At 36.7% G+C, this 21,125-nt stretch overlaps 1 protein-coding gene across 1 annotated transcript; it reads right to left on the bottom strand.

Annotated features, from left to right (window-relative positions):
• Positions 1-883: 883 nt before the first annotated feature.
• LOC104471539 (catenin alpha-2-like) lies at positions 884-20,836 on the bottom strand (the record flags this gene model as incomplete). Its single annotated transcript, XM_010086913.1, has 7 exons — positions 20,624-20,836; positions 13,174-13,287; positions 9,550-9,731; positions 6,849-6,954; positions 3,681-3,815; positions 1,735-1,819; positions 884-966 (listed from the first exon to the last, which is right to left on the bottom strand). Coding segments are annotated over exons 1-7 (918 nt in total), but the record flags the coding sequence as incomplete, so codon positions are not given.
• Between the last annotated feature and the right edge of the window lie 289 nt (positions 20,837-21,125).

Here is a 21,125-nt window from a genome sequence, read left to right on the forward strand (position 1 = left end):
CAGTCTTACAGTTATAAGAAGCCTGATCTTTTTTATCCAAATAACAAATATCATGGTTAAAACCAACTCTATTAAACAAAAGTAGCTACCACAAAAAGGCTATCTATCAGCAAGAGCTAAGTATATGTCATTGGTATTAAACTCACTGAGAGTAGCATATGCTCAGCACCTCAGAGGATTCACTCCAATACAATGGTGCAACTGATAATGAAGCAAATATACATTGCATCAGATAAACTAAGGCAGGAGACAAAGAAAATAATTTTGAAGTGCTTTTAGTCTCTGATTTTATTAAAGGAAGTTGTTTATTCTTAGAGGTGAATGAAAAATTGAATATTCAAATTTAAAATCACAGAAATTGATATCTGTTTATGGACCAAAGTCAAAGAGACTTTTTCTTAGAAACAAGGATATCATCTACACAGATTAGAAATTTAAAAAAATTTATTGCTTTTTTTTTTCCTCTTTTATCTACCTTCCTCCTCACTCCTTTACTTTCTATAATCTTCTTCAAGTTTACAAGGCTTCCCACTGAAGAACAGGTGTCACACAGTATTTCCTTATTTTAGTTTTCAAAACTCAATTGGAATCAGGAATTAAGAGTCTCACCTTGCAACATCAAGGGCCAAGTCAATAGATAGTCTAAATTGGCCTTGCTCTATTGATATTAATGAGGTTAGGCTGATGCATGCTAACTCTCAATTGCGAGATCTTACTTATCTGGTGAAAATAATTTTGCTATCTGCATGCAGGGAATTTGATGGGAAAGATCAAATGAGAGAAAGATCTGGGGGAAAAGGAATGGAAGAAAAAGGAAAAACCAACAGTGGGTTCTTTCCTTTACTCAAATAATTTACACTTCAGGAGTTCGACATCTTCTTACTTTTTGATCTGTTTTTCTATCTGCAGCAAAGTCAATGATGCCAAAAAGAACCCCTTCATATGCTATGCTAATATCACACCAATCTACAGAGGAAAAAGCAAACAAGATCAGCTTTATGCTTTTTTTCAGAGATAAACCATACTGAACTGCTGAATCTTGTAGGGAAAAAAAAAATAGAAACTTCACCAAAAGATATACAGCACATTATATGTTAAGTACACAGTATTTTTGAAATTGTTGCAACACATTTTTCCCTAACAGATTAGAACTATAAGAACTGTGGGGTGGCTTTCATCTGTCTTTTAGGTTTTAATTGATTTTGTCTCTTTCCTTTTTACATAAATATACAAATGCCCACACACAGACTCATACATACTTATGCATATGTTCATTTCATTTATAAATATTGACTAATAGTCTTAATAAAGCAAAAATTCAAGCAGAGATTGTACTCCCCATAACAGTTCCGAATCATAACTCATCTTTTGGATCAATCTGAACTATATGGCAGTTCTTTGTAAACACAAGTACTAAATTACAATATTGTAACAATTATCCTGGTGCTTGATATCTACATCAAAACACTTAAATATTGTGCATTCACATAAACTTACTTCTGTAGTCATAGCTTGTGAAGCCTGAATTCTGGATTTCTATTGTACTTCTAACATTGTACTGTATGCAAGTTGCCAAATAATGGTATTTCATTTTAAGGTAAATAAAATACTGTTTATTTGCAATTGGCTATCCAAGAGAAAATGAAGAAGAAGATGGAAGCAGAAGCAGCAAGTAGACAAGCAGATGTAGATGTGCAATTGGATACCAGATCTCTGGATAGCAAAGGAGCATACAGTACCCAGCACGTTGAAGATAAACACTTTGGAAAACACTATCAGGAAAGACAATGCTCTCAAAAAGGGATGTACAGGAGTTCAACTCTCTGTATGACCTCCTGTTCAGAGCAACAGCAGAAGACGCAAGTTGGGCAATCTCAAACTTTTCTCTATGACAGTACTACTGAGTCTTTGGAACAGACTGAAATAATTTCTGAGGTTGAACCTAGTTTTGCCTTTTTCTGCAACTGACTGTAAAAACCCAACGAAACAGAAACACAATGGTGATGAAGCCCGGTAAGCAGCAGATGCTAACAATGCCAGACTGGAAATGATGAAGTCAAGCGGTTCAACAATGGATGGTAATGTTCCAATAACAAATATATGCTAGAGATTCACAATGGCTTATTCAGCATCCACATACACTGAATAAAGAGACTTGAAAAAGAAACACACACAACCACAAAAGCCAAGCTGGCAGAAGCACTGATTTTGGTAATTGTTATAGATAGATGAATATGACAACTCAATGGATATGAAAAGCTGGACCCAGATGGCAGTAAGAAAAGATCGTAGCATTTACTATGCAGCATGGCTGTCAGCGATACAAGGACAGATCACTCCATTAAAATCAGGAAAATGGAAGAGGATCTTTTCATTGCTGTGGGAAGATCAAGGTATTAAAATTACATATGTACATACGTCAAGAAGTGAAGACCAATTGCAGGACAGACACAGGAACGTTTAAGCAGCTCCTTTTTAGGATTGCATCTATCACTTCCGAATGTTTGATCCAAGAAAGCCCGGCAAATGTTTTAAGACCTTCTACAGTGCTTTGCAAAAAATCAAAATGTTATGTAGTTGAGAATATTGGCTCTGACTTTTGATATGTTTGAGGAAGGCCAGTGATTTCACTGGGGAATCTTATGGATGAAATGAAGGGCATATGTTAGTTGTCCTACCGATCTCCGTACTTGATTGGGCTTAAACAATGAAAGGGTGCTTTTTCAGAACTCCATTTGAAAACAATCTTTTTTTCAAGTATCTTGGGTCTCACAAATCACCATCATTTTGAAAACACACTCAGGAGAGTGAAACTTGTTATAGATTTACATACATATGGTCTGTATTTGAGTTAGAAGATAACAAAGGTGTCTTGGGGCTAATACTAGGGTGATTAGTTAAAAGAACAAAACAAGAAAATCATGAAGAGCAGCAATTGATATTGTTTGGTTCTAATAATCTCCTAGAGGCACAGAGTCCATCATTAGGAGAACGAAAGAAAAAATAGTTTAAAAATGTAGAAAACTCATTGTTTATGGTATTACTACTGCTGCACATTCCTGTCATTATTTCTAAAAAAAAGACTGTGTGTGAAAAGTTTGTAGCATTAATTGAATGTAACTGAAATAACTGGATGGGAATTAGAGAATATAATCATTGTGCTTGCCAATAGTATTTGAAAACAGCACGTGCATCAAAAATTAAAATATTTTTCCAGCCTTCCAGAGGCTTTGCTAAACCTAGTGTTCATTGGCACCTGAGTGAATGAAATCCCATTAGTCATCACCATCTTAACAATATGCACTTCATACAGATTTGGCTTCTGCATAGAGGAAGGAAATTACCAGTACTAACAAAGGAAAGATGATTTATAATGAGCAAATATACAAAAGCTACAAATAATTATAATATTCACAGCTTGGCAATGACTTTCTAGGCCATGAAATTACTTTTCTTTTGGAAGAAGGAAGATTTTACAAGGTTAGTATAAACAAAGGGTAATTGGAAAACTAAATTGCTCTATGCAAGTTATTGTAGGGTCTGGAATAATGGTGATAACATTTTAAAAAGCTTGCTTATGAATCACTGTATTTTTGTTTTCTACATTATTGCCATCAAAAATGCTCCTTTTCAAGTGCTACATGCAAAACATAAATGGCTAAATACAAATACCAGCTTACCCCTGATACAATAAGTTCTCCTCCCAGGTTCTGAACTTCTGCCTTGACTTTGCTGCAGATATTGAGTTGGTGGCAGTAGAGGGCAATGCGCTGCAGGTAGGCTAGCAGATCCTGTTTGCAGGCTGAGTCTGGGCACTACAGGCAAAAAAAAAAATATTTATTAGATGTAGCTAAGTTTATATGACTATAGAGAAGTAATCAAAGGAAATAGTGGCACTGTGCGTGTATGAGGTGGGTCCATTTCACTTTGTCTTTACATGGGATACTTGATGAAATGTGAAAATTCAAACTCTACCTTTCATTTAACTCAAGACTTACAAATTGCAACCTGAAGATGAATTATACATTTTTGTAAAGAGGAGAAATCTCTCTGTCGTACACTAATGAAAGACCATGAAAATAATATGATTGCTATGTTTGTGGGGGAGGTTCACTTATGATATAATTTTGTCCAGAACAGAAGAATCTATTGAGCAGCCAAAAGACCAAGTTTGACCTGAAACTCCAGGCTGTCTGCTGGTTAAGATACAACAAAGACCAGTTAAAGTCCAGATAAACCCGTTTCTGACTGATTACATCCACAGTAATGCCAGCTCTTGACTGTTTTGCCAGCTTCCCTGGCATTTATGGAGACTTTCAGAGGACATGGCTCTGCTTTAGACTTGGCAGTAGCCAGGCCCCTTACTGGCACATTTAAGGACTTTGGTTTGGTATAGACAGATTTGGCACACTTATTGTTAATGCATAAATACCTCAATCTGTGCCAGAAGGAAATTATTTACTGAAGTGTAGGTGACATTACGGAGCCTCTCAGGAGATGACATCAGTCTTGCAGCCCTTCTCAAGAACACAATGAGATAAGCTGGTCCCTCTGCATGGCTAAGGGATACCTCTTCATACTAGAGGGAAGGCTATCTACAGTCCTGTACTGTTTTGGATGCTGTGCATCCCAAATATGTTTCAATACAAATGACATTAGGTCAAACGTGGTAGACTCAGTGAAGGTTTTATAATCAATATAATTAGAAAAGGCCCAAGTACAATTTATTCATAGTCTTTGGAACTCCTAATAGAAACTGCATCATCCCCCACAATGTCAACAGCATAAAAACCAACACTATCGTAGTTACTATTCGAAGTCTTGCTTGCCTCAAGAGAACAGATCTCAGTAATGCCCTCTGATAAAACATTGCTAAAAGCGTCCATTGCTAACAGCACATCTCCAATACTCTTTGGGGCTACCCAACAAAGTCTGACTGACAATGTTCTTTGAATGTATTGCACAGGGAACCAAGATTCAGGGTTTAGGGTTAGGATTTTCTCAATACGGCTTTTTAGCATCTTGCAAAGTTTATGCTCAATTTTTGTAGAATATTATCAGGGCCCTTCAACAAAAACTAATAGAATTAAACACACACAAGGCAACAGCATCACAACCGCTGACTTGAGATGACTGGTCTAGCCCCAACAGCTAATGCTGGCAAGGAATACATTTGCAGTGAAGTAGCTGCTTATACTGTCATCTATAACCCTGAAAGCAGTCACTTTACTTTTTTCTCTCCCTTTAAAACTAACAATAAACAAAGGTGGAGGTTCATCATGGCTGTTAGCTTTAAGCTACTCTATACTTACGGCATTGCTATAATGCCTTTCTTTCTCAGACAGTTGCCACATCTTTCAGGCACAAATCCCTAAGGGACCTCTTCTCCCTACCAGTGACACTTTAATAAGAGAAATATTTACCCTACTCTTGAAGTCTATGAACCGAAAGAAATAAACTGTAAAGCAATACTTCTAGAGAGCTGACAAGGCTTTAAATACAAGTACCTTGGAGCAAATGAAAATGTTAGATCTCTCTCCCTGGAACAGTAATTAAAAATGCAACTGTCCATAAAAAGTTTATATTACATGAGTGTCTCCAAAGTTCTGTAAAATATCATTAAAGCGCAGGCACTAAAACAAACCCTTCATTCTCATAGTGATTTTACTGTTTATTATTAAAGTGTGCATGTTACAGTCTTCTGAAATTTAAAATGTGACTCAAGTCAATGCACTCTAAGCACAACAAGTCTCTTCATGTTTCTTTCTTTAAAATATTCCACCTCTGCAAATATTGTAGACTAGGAATTTCATCAGCTGACAGATGGATTTTTTCTTTCTTAGGCTAAAATGAACAGATGCTACAGTTGAAAGATTGGAATGGGTTAACTACAGGAAAAATGCTTGCTGATAATGAAGAAAACCTAAACCTAAAATTTCTGAAGTTATAGGAAAATGGGCAGCTTCAGGTTTCTTGCCACTCTGCCCGTATTCCCTGGCAGGATGTGTTACCCACTATCACATGCTTACTTGAAGAAGAAAAAGATATACTTATTTCGAAGAGAAAGACTAGAGGCAAGGAAATTATCAGTTCCCACTTCCAGCAAAACTTGTCCTGAAGACAATGAAAGGAAAGAAACTATAGGAAGTCTACAAAGGAAAAAATAGTCAAATTCAATTTACCCAATTTTAAAATGAGCTAGCTAGAACCTGGATTTGAAATTTGGCTCTCGACTTTTAATATGATGCTTCCTCTTGCCCCCCAGATGTATAGATAATGCAATCAGAAAGAAAGGGGCTGGATATAGCGAGTTCACCATTCCAGTTGTGACATGAATTTGGTAATGGGACTGAGGACACAGACCCTAGAATGTGGAGTAGGGGGGTGTAAGGTGAAAGTCCAATACCCTGATGCAAAGCAGAAGAAAGAGAGTCAGGGAATCCTGAAAAAAGAAAAGTGTCACATCAAGGGAAATTGCTGGAAGAACAAGCTGAAAAGAATATAAGGATTCCTGGGCATACAGTGAAGGTAACAGAGCATCCAAGTCTGCTTTCATGACAGCAAATATATCAGTCTAATTCTAAAACAATCACCCGGGTCCAGAAGTGAACAATTGTGGAACAATTTAGGCATTTCTGAGGTTTAGAGAGACCCATTTATGACTTTCCTGTCCTGAAAAATCCAAGCTGATTGGTCTAGAAGAAACAACTTCTATTCAATGGGTAAATCAGTATCCAGGCAGTGACTTTCAACAGGCAATTTTCTGCCAAGTGAAGATAACCTTTTCCTGCAAAAGGCAACTCATTGATAAATAAGTTACATTCTATTTCTCTCATTTTTATTGTTACCTGATCAGCTACCGCCCGTGCCAATTTGTCCATTCTCGATCCTGCCTCTGCAATCTTCTTGGCTGCATTAATGACATCTGATGTATTCTTCAGCGGGCCTTTACCTCTGTGAAATACAAGACAATTACGTGCAATCTAAATAAATCATGAAAGGCAACAGCTTTAGTGACCCTGTTTCGTGTTTGATTTTAAAATAGTAACATGAATGACTTCTTAATTTATTACAATTTCACCTTTTAACTACTTTATAGTACAGCTTGATTAAGAAATTGGTCTGCTATATTTCCTCTCTCTTACAAAACGCCTCACTAACAATTCAGTCTGGTGCCTTCAAGCACGAGCTACGCTTAGTAGTATATGCATTTTTAAGTGCTCATTAAGCCAATATTCTTTCAGGAATACACAACTATTTCAAAATTATGTTATTCCCAAGCCAATGCTAAATGTTAAGCCTGTCATGTCTACAGCAAGAACGTCACATTTAAGAAAATATTTTTTAGTAGATTTTTTGTCAGAAAACAAAGATACGTGAAGCATAATTCTTGTGTTACACTTAAATGTGACACCTATAACATATAATTAGCTTTAAGACTGAGCTTACACTATAAAGATTACACACAAAACTCTGATTTTAGTCATTACAGTTACCAGAACGTATACAGACAAAAAGAAAAATTCAGTGCAGAGTTTTCCCAGTTGTCTTCAGATTCAAACTTTTTTTTTTTTTTTTTTTTTTTTTTATACTAGGTAGAGAAATATAGCTTCAGACAAAACTGATGAATAATCATAGTATGATCAAACAGGTTTTTTTAAACAAAAACTGAAGGCATTTTTTCTAACTAAAACATAGAATTATTTTTGCATTTTTTCACCTGTAATGCCAAGAATAACATACTGAATCATATTTCCATTTTTATCTTCTTTCCATACTTTCATTTCTACCTTAAACAGATATTGAAATACAAGTATCCCACTTTGTTGAACTTAAACTGTAGCAAAAATCCTTCATAGTGACCTCCTACAATTCAACATTAATTATATCAGCAGATCTGACTGTCACAAACTCCATGCATTTGAAAAATTATTCTATTTTAACACTGCTGAGGTTACAGTCAACCAAAAAGGTGTGAAAGGCTTTGTTCTATTTTAATGGAATATATTAAACAAGCTTTTATTGAATCTGATGTAGACAGAGGTGCATTTTGATTTTTTTTTTTTTAATTTACTTCAGATGTGACAGTAGTTTTCTCTCATTCTCATATTAGTTCTGTTCTTTTGATGGTAGAAAAATCTAATTACAGAATGTTCAATTTGATGCTCAGTGTATCAAAGGTTGTCCGGGAGGTTGCAGAAAGTGTTCATATTCTGGGCTGCTGCTTTAGAACGTTCTTTCTCCCTTCTTTGAAATGATGGCACTGTTTGGACAGTTTTTCACTCCATCTTTGGGCAGAAGGATCAGAGACCCAAAGACAACACAAATACAAAAGTAATTAAGATTCCTTTAAAATACCACCCTTCCCAGGAGGTTCTATTCTACCATTTGGTATACAGGAGTGGTGAGTCTACCGCAAAAAGAACAGCTGTAATCCATTCAAGTAAGCAAACTTACTATATGCATAATTAAATTTAAAATGGGTAAAAATGTTTGCTGCTGCCTATTACCAATTAACTAACTAGGTAAGTGCCAATAGTCAAGTTATTTGCAAATTAAGGGTATTTGTACACACACACCCATATCTATCATCCATCTATATATACATATATAGATGAGGTTTGTGTGAACCCTATATTGTCAAGGCAGATATTCTCTCCTCTGAAATGAGTTGAAGGCTCCCAACATAAAGCAGCCAGAGATTAAGCAATTTATTTGAGTATCTCAGTGAGATGAATAAGTGGATGTCTTATCTTAATTCTGAATAAAAAAATGAAGATTTTTGGGCTGTTTTGACTAATCACTTTTTGATACAAAGCAGTTAAACTTTTGAACTCCCATTAAAAAAAAACAAAACAAAAAAAACACAACACTGAAAAGCCTTTAATTTATTATGGTGATCTGTAATTCAAAGACTCTTGTAAAATGTTCTCCCTGGTGTGATTAACAATATGACTAAATTTAAGCAAAATAATTCTGTTTATAGGATATCATTAATGAACAGCCTTTTGATGCTTTGCAATTAGAAAAGAAAAAGACATCAGCCGAAAAAAGAAATGAAAGCAAAAAAAATAATTACTGATAGGCTCCAACAAAATATTAGATCAAAACAGTTTCATCTAATTTGGGATTTTTTGGGAATAAGTTCAGAGTTCAAAATGACATAAATAGTTTTGCTATTATTTTTGTTTGACACAAATTGTGTTGATACGTTGAAAGTTCAGAGAGGCATATGGATACTACACAAAATGTCAGTTGCGTGTCTGTAAAGTCACAGACTATCTTCGCTGATGAAATTCAAGACAATCTGCAAACAAAACAGATTCACAAAAAAAAAACAACTTCATGTGATTAATCCCATTTGGAGAAATATCCAGAGCGGTCACATGTAGAGAATTGTACAACCCACCCCATTAAGTATGATGTGTGTTACTTGGCTTTGCATACCCCAAAACGCAGCGCATCATCTCAATAGGCTATAAATTGCGACAAAAAGGAAAGATGTGGGATGCTGGAAGAAGTTCCCAGCACAGGTTATTTTGTCCTTACCTAGTGAAGTCTGTCATTTCCATCATAATCATGCACATCTGCTTTGCCAACACAATGATGTCATTACCACTGTCATCCCACTTGGCCACCTCCGCATCCAGTTTGCTCTTTTCTTGGTGGAATATCTCTACCTGCTCGGCAATCTTAGCCTTCTCCTCCTGGGGAAGCTGAGCCATGATAGCCTGCAGAAAAAATGTGAGAAGTTGGGCATGAAAAAAGGAAACTAGAAACCATACACATTTCCAGTGCTCCAAACAGCATGCCTGACTTCTAGTTTCTTTTTATGGGAATTGAAGATGCCAATAAAAATCCAGTAGACATTTGATATCTGTTAGGACAGGTGAAAACAAATTCACATGATGTTTATAGCTCTTCTTACACCTTCAAGAATTTAAAAGTTATATATGTGATGCTATGATATACAGATTATTCACCAGTTGTTACTGGAATATTAAAAAGAATTCCTGTAAAATCTCAACTTTTAGGAAAAACACAATAACTGACATCTATGGGAGAAGGCAGAATAAATTGCCAGTATCGCCCCCAGCCTCATTCTCTGTCAGAAATAGAGGTTTTCTGCATAACCCAACCCTAAAATAAGCTATGACATGCAAAATAATACATTTGAAGTGAATTATAATTAATGTACCTTTCAATAATATTTAGTGGGCTAATTGTCTCTTGGAAGATACACAAAAAGGCACTAACCAGGTTGATACTAATCTGCTTTGACATTATCAACAAAGCAGAAAGTTCCCTTCCTCCCCAAGAAAAAGAAAAAAGAAAACCCTACAATATCATAATAATTACTTTTGAAGATCTAATGGACAGTTCCAATAATGATTTCCAAGTTGAGCTACTGCTTGGCTTTAGGGGTTCTGAAGACTGCATTATGCATTTAATGGGGTGTGACACATGTTTAAGTGTCATTACATTTTTCCTTGTTTATGTCACTTTCAATCAGTTGAAGTCTTTCTCTACATATTCTTAAAATGCTCTTGGCTTTTAAAAATTCATAATTGACCTTTTCCAAAACTGAAATGAAAAAAGGGTTATAAACAGTAGGTCAGAAAATGAGAAATTTGCAAGTTAATAAAATTAAAATTCAACATGAGTTTTAATTAGACCTTATCAATGTAACTCAGCAGTTTCTGATGTTAGCCCATTAGTCTTTCCACAGAAAAATGCAGCGTAAGTCAAGCTAATAAATAAATATATAAAATACATATAAAACACTAGAACAGATGAATTAACTGAAACTAAGGAAATGTGATAGCAGTAGTAAAATTTAGAAAGCCCATCTGTATGTATGTCTCATTCTCTCTGTGGGCAGCTTCACCTGCACACCCTTTAAAGCAGTACACAGTGTTTTAATGTTTCTATTCCAGCTGCTGATGCATTTTTAAATAAACTATACCCTATAGCAAATGCAGCTCATATATTCAAGTTTTAGTTCTGTTGAAGACCAACTCCAGTCTTTCTACTGAAATACTAATGGCTTCATGAAGTAAGCACATTAAACAAACCCATTACATTCCTGAAATAAAAATCCAGCTTTTCTACAGAAAAGGTTCAAATAAGATACTATTATTCTTAGCAGGCTCATTTCAACAAGTCATTCAAGACTGTGGACGGGGTGGCTTCTGTTGAGCATGTTTTCATTTCAGGTTTTCATCATTTGTTGCTTCTTGTGACATATAGCATTCTTATTATTCAGGAATGGAACTGTCCTTATAATATATTATGTTTACACAGTGTGCAGCTGATCAAAGCAGAAGGTTTTAAGTACAGCAGTGCTAATAACCACAACAAATGGAATAGAATTTAAGACTCTCAAGTCCCCAGGTGAACTAGATTCTTAGGAAAAATATTACAGCAGTCTTTACTTGGTTTTCAAATCAAGAAAGGATGATATGCTACCCAATGTTAGATGTAGTAAAAAAAAAACAACCCAAAACCAAAACCAAAAAAAGCCCCCAAAAACCCAAACAAACAAACAAAAAGACTGTGAAATAAGTGTATAGTATCTCAATATTTTTATACCTGAGACTTACTTAGTCATCAGTTCTTTGAATATATCAAACAGGACTTTATGCTCTTTAAAATACAAAAAAAAAAAAAAAAAAAGAGTCAACTGCATCTAGCACATTGTTCTGTCCTTGTTCTCAGGGTAAGGTATCCAGGTACCATTCTGCAATTCTCCTGACTGCATGGTTATCAATACCAATTTCTGGTCATCCAGCTCTCTGGGGTGAGACCTACAATCTATGTGCTCTTCATCTACGTCATTATGATATGTATGATATGTCATTGATATGCAAAGACAAAATTTTTTGTCCTTGGGATGTAGTGTCATAGAAATACAGCTTTTCTGATACAGGGTACTGTTTATTTACCATCTGAATTCAATATTCAAGGAAATTAATTTAATAAAAAAAGACACTTCTGCCCATTCCACCGTATCTATGTCTCACATTCCTTCCATACCTCTAAGTAAGCTTCATCTAGGTTTGCATTACTCTGCTGTTTCTTTTCAGGGTACAAAACGTTTGTGTCAAGCCCTAACATACTGTGCGTCGTCCCACAGCATCTGAAAAGCTCCTTCCTGGTCCTCTGAATTGATCTTTCAAAGCATTGTTGCCTTTTGGTCTTCAGGTTCTCAGCCCTACAAATCCTCTTCAAGAATTCAAGGTAAGAAGTCACCTTTCCATTTACCCACTTTTGCTACAGTGTTTGAGTGTGCGGGGGAAGGATGCTTCTCATCTAGTCCATTACTTCACTTTTAGCACTTATCAGAAGAAACCACAGCCATAAAAACCATTCAGGTAACTCCCAGTTCCCCACTGGTTCTCTGCTGGAAAATTTTAAGGCTTTTTTTTAAACTCTGTTTCCAATCAAATATATTTTCATTATGTTGTTTGCCCCAAAAATTATATTCTAATTTTTTTTCCTAATATTCTGAGGTGCACAGCTTATTTAGTAAAAGGTAAACATCCATCAGAAGGTGGCATAATCCTGAGCTTTAACAAACTTCACTTCTCCAGCACCTGTGACCCCTGAAGCACTCATCAGCTTCATTTGCAATCCCCATGAACAAGCTAAGGTTGCAAATCACAATGACTCGAGTTTATCATGATGTAATTACCCTGGTAAAATTACATTGACTCAGTAACAAATGTCTTCAATTACAATTAAATTACAGGGACTACTCGGTAGCTTAAACAGATCTTCTTGACAGGTTTGCACACCGGGAAACATGACTAATGTAAGATTTCTCTGGATACAGCACATGGTGCCCTGATGTGATTTTTTTTTTTTTTTTTAATTTGCTGACTACTCCCACGGTTTCAGCACATTCCAAACCTGCAAGGCCACCTCCTACACCACTAGCTGGAGCAAATGGCTGATATAAGGCACCACATAACCCTAGGGAAGATCATTCAGTAAAGTCAGGGCTTTACGAAGAGGTGAGACGTGAAAAAACTTTAAACATCTAGGTCAATTTACTCCTGTCCCTTCTTAAATGACCCCAAAGATTTGAAATCACTGCATTTCTTTCTGAGGCATGGCTTTTCATTTGTAGCTACACAGACATGTAATGCAGTGTGTGAATTTTATACTCACCCTTGCACTCTGGCCAGCAATAAGCTGGTCATCTTCAGTCTGAACACTTGTTCGGCTGCGAACATCATAATCTTCCTGCTCAAAGTCTGAATCATCCTCTAGCTCTTCAGGGGTCTGGAGAGAGAAACAGGGAGAGCAAGCAAAAGAGAGGAGATGACAAGCTTATAAAGGATACAGACAAAGTCTCATGTACAGTAAGCTCTTATTTCATCGACAAACTGCCCAGGAAATGCTGCTTCTCCTTCTTTCGAAATTAACTTGTCTGGCCAAGCAGTCAAGAACTGAAATTGAATTGTCTTAAAAATTAAGTTGTTTCAACCCTAGTTTTCTTTACAAATGGCATTTATCATTACCTTCCTGCAGCTTCTCTTAACTCTTAACATGATGAATGCAGTTCCAGGAACAAATATCCTTTGGAAACACTAACAACTGGAATGTAGTATTTCAAAATAACGTTATTTCATATATAAATGGACATTAATACCATTAGATTACTGGAATCTCCATGTAAACTTCAAAAGAGAAAGTAAATACCCGGGAAAAAGTAACCAACACCCTGGAAGAAAAAAATATCAAAGCAAGTAAGAGATTTCCTCTTGAAAGAAAACATAAATTATGTTATTGGTTTTGAAACCAATGTAAAGTTTATAATCTGCTTTATCTTCTTGATTCACAGCATTCTTTTCGGATACAGAGCTTTGGAATTTGCCTCACCCCCTAAACTGAAACCACGTTATCTCCATTGCTGGTGCTACAAATGGTGTGAGGTTCTCTGGGCAGATTGATTAAATCTAGTTATCTGTGTGCTGTCTTCAGGTTGTTTAAAATGTTGGAAGGAGGGACTAAAAAATAACTGATGGATCTGTTTATTTGGTATTTTCAACTTCTTGTGAAAAATTAGGAGGAAAAAAATTTCCTTATGTATATATGGAGAGACAAAGACCCTAGTTTAAACCTCACAATTTAGTTCTATATTTAATATAGATGGTGAAAAACCAGAAATAGGCTTTAGAATGAAGAGCATATTCCATTTTGTCCTTGAATAGCATCTAGTACAACAATCCATCCATGAATAACTTCGCTGTAGGTACAATACATGATACTGGTGATAGAAAAAAAAAGATCACAGCAACTGTGCAGAGAAATCCTCACCTTACTGGGTACCCATATGCCTCAGCGTTAACCCAGAGGTCCAACCATTACAGTAGAAATCATTCATGCTGGCATTTCATGCTTGGAGGCAACGTCAAGTTTGATAGTGAAGATGCTAATCATTGCCAGTTGTCATTACAGCTCTATCCTGAAGATGCTCACTCACTAGGAACTGGTCCAAACCCTCTAACGTAATGTAGAGAAGTCTTTTGGCAGTATTTATATTAAAGTTTCCAACATGAAGTGAACATCATGGTTAGTAACAGAAAATCAGCCGCTTTGCTAGCTCCATGCTGAAGTGCACATGACGGGGAGAGTAATACATAGACATCCTCATTTGGCTTAAAGAATGGGAATTAAATACATGTTTTGATGTTGAGCGCTGGCGGAAGAAACAACCACGTCTGACAGTATGGTAATGAAACTCAGAAAGAGATGCATGTACAAGCAGTGCGTATAACAGGACAGACAGGAGATGAAGTTTAGGTGAAAAAATGAATTTATCTTTTCTCTACTGCCACAGGAAAAAAACCCAAAGATTGGTACCCATCATTATAATGTCCAATGGTCTTGTTTTCCAGTCACCTTTAATCACTTGGTTCTCTCCGCTCATCTGCCTGAGGGCAGGATGTGACTTTAAAACCTGCCATAAGCAAATGAGCTACTAGGAGAATCAGACAAATCCCTGAGCAAAAGAGAATATTTCCCACCATAGGGCTCAGCTTTTCGTCTGTCTAGGCTTTACTGTGAAGTGTGGAGAGTTTCAACTCGTGCTGAGGGACATGGTTTAGTGAGTTAGGTGGTGTGGGTTGATGGTTGGACTTGATGATCCTTGTGGTCTTTTCCAACCTTAATAATGATTCTGTGATAAGCCAGCTATCTCTTCCCCTTCCTCCAAGTCCATTCAACTAGTCTGTTGCACTGGTTATTGTAAAACCAGCACCCTTTCCCCCCTCCAAGTATACTCTTAGTTTCTTCTGTCACCACTTTTATAGAAACGACTGTAAAAGATTATGTGCAGCCCTTTCCCAGGTTTCCATAGTCAAAGTTGCAGTAAAGTAAGGGCGTAATATTCAAAATATTACATCTCAACACTGTAACTAGTAAGGACATGAGGTTTCCTCTTAAAAAGCTAAAATATTCTGAAAATTCTGTGAATTCAGGGATTCATTCTTAAAGAAACATTCAGAAAAATGTATTGCTGTTATTGCCTGACACGCATAATTTTAAAGTTTGTGGTCTTTAAAAGATTGAAACTTAATGGGTATAGATGTTGAACTTGGAGAAAACGCCCAAGCCCAAAGGACAAGTTAACACAATTGTTAATAATACACTACAAACACAAGAAATCTAAGTATTTCTCCTCTGTACAAGTGAGATCTAATTCAAAACTAATTTTCAGATCCACTCGCTTAAGGTTTTCAAGTGTGGAGATTATAACACCTTCATTTTCTTCCAAAAATAGCTACATTTTTCATTAAGATGAAGAGTAGTAGTAACTGTTATCTGCATGCTGCCATTTTCACAGCAGGCAGGTTGTAACTTGATCTTTAAGGTCCTTTCCAACCTTAACCATTCTATGATTCTATGATCCTATTTCAAGCATGTTGCATGCTTTTCACTCTTGCACCACTGCTTTGTTTTGTGCGATCTCTTGGAGGTGCAGTATATATATATAATCAGCTCTCCTATTTGTTTAGACACAAAGGAGAAAAAAATAAATGTTATATTGAAGTACCTCGACTTAAAGCTTTTTACTCTTTGCAGGGTCTTCTAAACATAACAACTCTATTTTTTGCGCACAACTAACAAGATCTTGGTATTTAAAATCTAGTTTCCAAGACAACAAAGTCTGGAACTTAATTTATCCGAGTTGGAAGACAGAACAACTGAATCAGTCTTGCAGACACCTGGAACCTGTGGTCACGCAGACATAAGAAACGTGCATTTGAGACCGGAGACAGCTTCCAAACAAAACTCTGACAACCAGCAGTGGCAGGAAGAGATAGGGTAATTTTCAAAACCAACAGATTTTATGAACTCACTGCTTGGACCATTTTCATAATTTTTAGTCTATGTGTTCTGTAGCACAGGCTGTAAGGCTTCCAAGGGCTAATTTTTTTCAAATACAGTATCTACACTACACATAGACCATATTCTTCTTTCATCTAATTCAGATTAATTCTCCCAATGAAGAAGAATCTTTCACAATCTGGATAAATCACCCAGAAAATATATATTTTCTCTTTTAAGATGCATGCTTTATTTCTAATATGAATTTGGTGACTTTAAGCTTCCAGTTATCCAGTCATTGGAATTTTTTTTAAATCCCTCTCTCTGCTTGCTAGACTTAAGATCTTGCTGTAAAAAAAAACCAAAACAAAACAACCAAAAGCTTCCCTCAATATAATTGTTTTATCTTTTGTAACTGCAGTATAAAAATGAGAATTATGCATGTATGCCATAAAATGGCATATACATGCAGATTTAGTAACACTATTTGTTTATAATTTCACCAATTCAAATATACTTGATGAAGATAGAAACCCCACTATGCTATAGTGCTGTATGCACTTAAAAATTGTAAGATACAATTATAAGAATTTCAGCACTGTAAACACCAAGTCAAGCTAACCTTGCAATGAGAGAAAAGAAAGCCTGAAAAGATATTTTTCCATTTTTTTTTTTTTTTTACTGAAAATATACTCTACTTCTAAAAGCTAAGGAGAAAAAAAAAGCCTTTATAATACGCTTTTCTGTTCAACTCCATGGTATCCTGTACGTTTGTTTTTGTACAAAGGCAGTTGCAGCCTGGGTGACCCAGGTGCCGCAAGCAGCATCTGAGTGGCAAAGACGGAGAACCTGTCTCACAGCAGGTCTCCAGCTGTTTAATGATTTACAGTAAAATCTAACACTCTAAATTCAACCTGAGAAGCAACAGGCAGTCACTGTGGACAACAGACCCCATAACACCCTTTGGATAGGCTATTTAAAAAGATGATGGATGCTGCATCAAGTCGAGTTGTCCGGAGGATCTGAGATGTAGCAACACTTTGAATTTCACCACAGTGGCTACTCCATAGGTGATCATGGCTAAGCTTACATTGGCAAGTGTGGAAAAGGAAAAGAGGATTCATACATCCCAACAGCTGGTGCTAAGGACCCCACATCTGCACTACCATAATTTCATTTTTACCCAGGCTCGCTGTAGTTTGCTCCCATGGAAGGAAAGTCCATCAATGATGGAATAGAATATAAGTGCATTTAAGATGCTCCTAGAGCACATCATCCAGGATCACTGCGAAGAATCAAGCTCATATGCTCTAAGACTACTCTGAAACAGGAACAACTGGAGACTGGCTCCAAAAGTGCTCTCCTGGTCCAAATAAATGTAACTCTAATGCTAAGGTAGATGCAACTAACGGTGAGGTTGCCAACAGCAAGGGCCATGTGTGAAAAGAGAAGACCGGCCTCAGAGATACATAAAACAGAGAAAAGGTGCCACTGTGATTCCTTCTAACTGTAGAAAGGATTTCTGTTTAATAACTGAGGGAATTTAATAAGTGGCTATGAAAATAACAAAGTGTAATTTTATCCCTATGCAGTAATATAAAAGATGTTGGAACTAAGTTATTATTTTATATCTTATTTTTAGGTTCTATAATTATACTCCTAAATTTATTTATACTACTACTTAATTTGTGAAAGAGATTTTTTTTTTTCTATATAGATCATAACAATAGTCCCCAATGCAAAAATGAGTCTCCTTTCTCTTCCAAAGGGACAATAAAATCTCCCCTTTTCAAGGGTAGAGAGAAGAACAGAGATTATCCCCCTTTCCTTCAGTTTACTAAAAGTAATAATATCAACAAAAAATAATGAATTAATTAATTTAAAAAGTGGCTTTATTTCCTCCATGGAATGAGGGAATCATCGCAGACAACTTCAATCTTTCATGGCATTCACATGAAAAATTACTCCCTGAAAATAATTGTTTGTATCAGATGCTCTAAAAAGTTTGTTAGGTTTCTTTTTTTTAATTATAATTCCACAAGAAGTTTTGCAGCCTGAATTAAAGGGGGGCATGAGATTTAATAGATTACTGCATAAAAACATTTTAAAGACTGTCTTTTACAGCTTAATGGTCACCCTTCATATTCCATTTCAATGTCAGATGTCCGGAAGGGAATGTTAAAGATTGTCTCAAACTGAAACTAATTTTGTTTTCTACAGAAAATAAGGTTCTGATACAGCAAACTCTGGTCTATGTAAGTTTATATACATGGATTTTCCCAGTTAACTCACATGGATAATGAGTCCATTTACATCCTTTAGTTCTTTGCATGGGTAAGGAGCACTACATTTAGCTCCATAAATAAGTTAATTGTCTGAATGTAAAAATACATCTTCCTAATCTGGGTAAGCAGAATTCATTAATTCCTATCACACAAGGAGCAGAAAGTGGCAGTGATACCATGGCAAAAGTAACCTGGGATCATAGAATCACAGAATCATTAAGGTTGGAAAAGACCTCAAGGATCATCAAGTCCAACCCAACCCCACCTAACCCACTAACCCATGTCCCTCAGCACCACATCTACACGTTTCTTGAACCCCTCCAGGGATGGTGACTCCACCACTTCCCTGGGCAGCCTGTTCCAATGCCTGATCACTCTTGCAGTGAAGAAATTTTTCCTAATATCCAGCCTAAACCTCCCCTGGCGCAACTTGAGGCCATTTCCTCTTGTCCCATCACTTGTTCCTTTAGAGCAGAGCCCAGCACCCACCTCTCTGCACCCTCCTTTCAGGCAGTTGTAGAGAGTGATGAGGTCTCCTCTCAGCCTCCTCTTCTCCAGACTAAACACCCCCAGCTCCCTCAGCTGCTCCTCGTCAGACCTGTGCTCCAGACCCTTCTATATTTCTAAGGAGACTGTGAAGCCTGCACGCTGATCAGCTTTCCAAGCCAGTGGTTGACATAACGGTAAGAGAGCAACGAAATAAGTGAATGTGCCTCCAGAATTCAAAATGGTGCTTTGTGCTTGGCAGAAACATCTCACCCACTGTGGGCAGCCTCATGGCAACCTCTCTGGGACAACTCTGATGTACAGGGCGATAGAAGGCTGGAAGGCAGAACTCTGCGTAGGGGATGGTAAAGCGTGGGTCTATACCTGATCCCACCTGATGACTGTGTCTCATGAAGCAATTTAAAATGACTCATGAGAGACTCTAAAAGATTAAAATGTGCTTAGAAGTGGCTCTTGTCCTAAGAGAAGTTTGGAAACTGCTGTTACAGACTAAGGAACTGGATAATCAGAGGAAAAATGGAGATCCTTTAGTATGCAGAGCTTTAGTTTCCATCCCAGTTCAGAACAGTTGCAAATATCCCAGCACTGCACAGCTCGAAAACAGGACAGGTTTGCCCCCATCCTCAGTCATGACTATAATTCAGGCCACCTGAGATTAGCACTGGGTACGGGAATGGAATTTCTGTTTCGCAGTTATAAAATCAAGCTTATCGAAAGCTTTTCTGTAAATGTTCATACATAGTGGCAGATGACTAAAATTAAGCTATCTTGCAGTGCTCCAACTGCCTGAAGTCTTACGTCAGTGCCATGATATACTGCCAACCACAAGTGTACGTTACCTCTTTGCTCAAAGGGATGAGTTGAACTGGGTTTGGGGTTTTTTTGTGTGGTGTTTTTTTTTTTTTTTAATCTTTGACTACATTGAAAAGCAAGACACACATCTACTTGCACAATAATTATGTTGTTCTGTGGGGTTTTTTTATTAGTTTGTTTTTTTTAAAAGATGCCTAAGCAAATTGAATAACTGGTTAGTCAATGCTAAAATGACACATTCTCTACCACAGTAAACATTCAAAACTGGAGCAGCAGGATCATCTCTTTATTCATTTAGATTTTAACCAGACTTACCTCACATCCTAGGTGGCACACATATATTAGGAAAAAAAAAAAAAAAAAAAAACCAAAAAACCCACAACAAAAATCTGCATAAACTTTGAAGATCTTAGCAAATTAATGCTATTACTACGGAAATAGTAATGAAGCTGTGATCAAATCTCCTAGGTGATTAAAAAATTAATTGTGGTTCATCCCCTAAAATACCCTCATCTCTTTATTTACAAATTCTTTATTGCTGCACGTACTTTTGCTTCAATATCATGCTCCTATGGCTTATTATGAACCAAAGTTGATCCCAAGAAGCTTTTATATTCCTCTCATGCAATATGATACTTTCCCTTAAGTCCCAACTTTTATTTCCCAGGTGCCTTACATACCCTTATCATCAGAACAGCTTTCCTGATGTCACGAACTCCATCATAAACCAAGCGGGAGGCATCGATGAACTCATTCTCTTCAAACGGCTGTGGGACATTCGCACTCAAAGCTTCGATGGCAACCTCAACTTGTTCAGCAAAACGTGGCATAACTAGATTAAACAAAATGAAAGGCAGTAAGATTAGACACATTTTCCACCTGCCTTTGGGCATACTTTCCAGTAGACATGGTCCGTACTGTTGTTACAATTTCAAGATCCAGGAAGGCTCATGGCATGAGTTTGCACCAACTCTACACATGCAGAGCTCTGGCACATTTTCTGACAGCATGAAAATACCCATCTGAATGTTCTTTCCTCCAATTGCACAACAAAGGAAGAGAACTTCCTTTAAAAAGCGTGATTTACTAACTTTCAAAAGACTGCAAGCTAACTGAGCTATCAGCAAAGCACATTTAAAACCCTTACAACTTGGAATGAACACGGTACATATTTATACCAAA

The sequence above is a fragment of the Pterocles gutturalis genome, unplaced genomic scaffold (genome assembly GCF_000699245.1).
Source record: "Pterocles gutturalis isolate BGI_N339 unplaced genomic scaffold, ASM69924v1 scaffold30806, whole genome shotgun sequence".
NCBI classification, from domain to species: Eukaryota; Metazoa; Chordata; class Aves; order Pterocliformes; family Pteroclidae; genus Pterocles; species Pterocles gutturalis.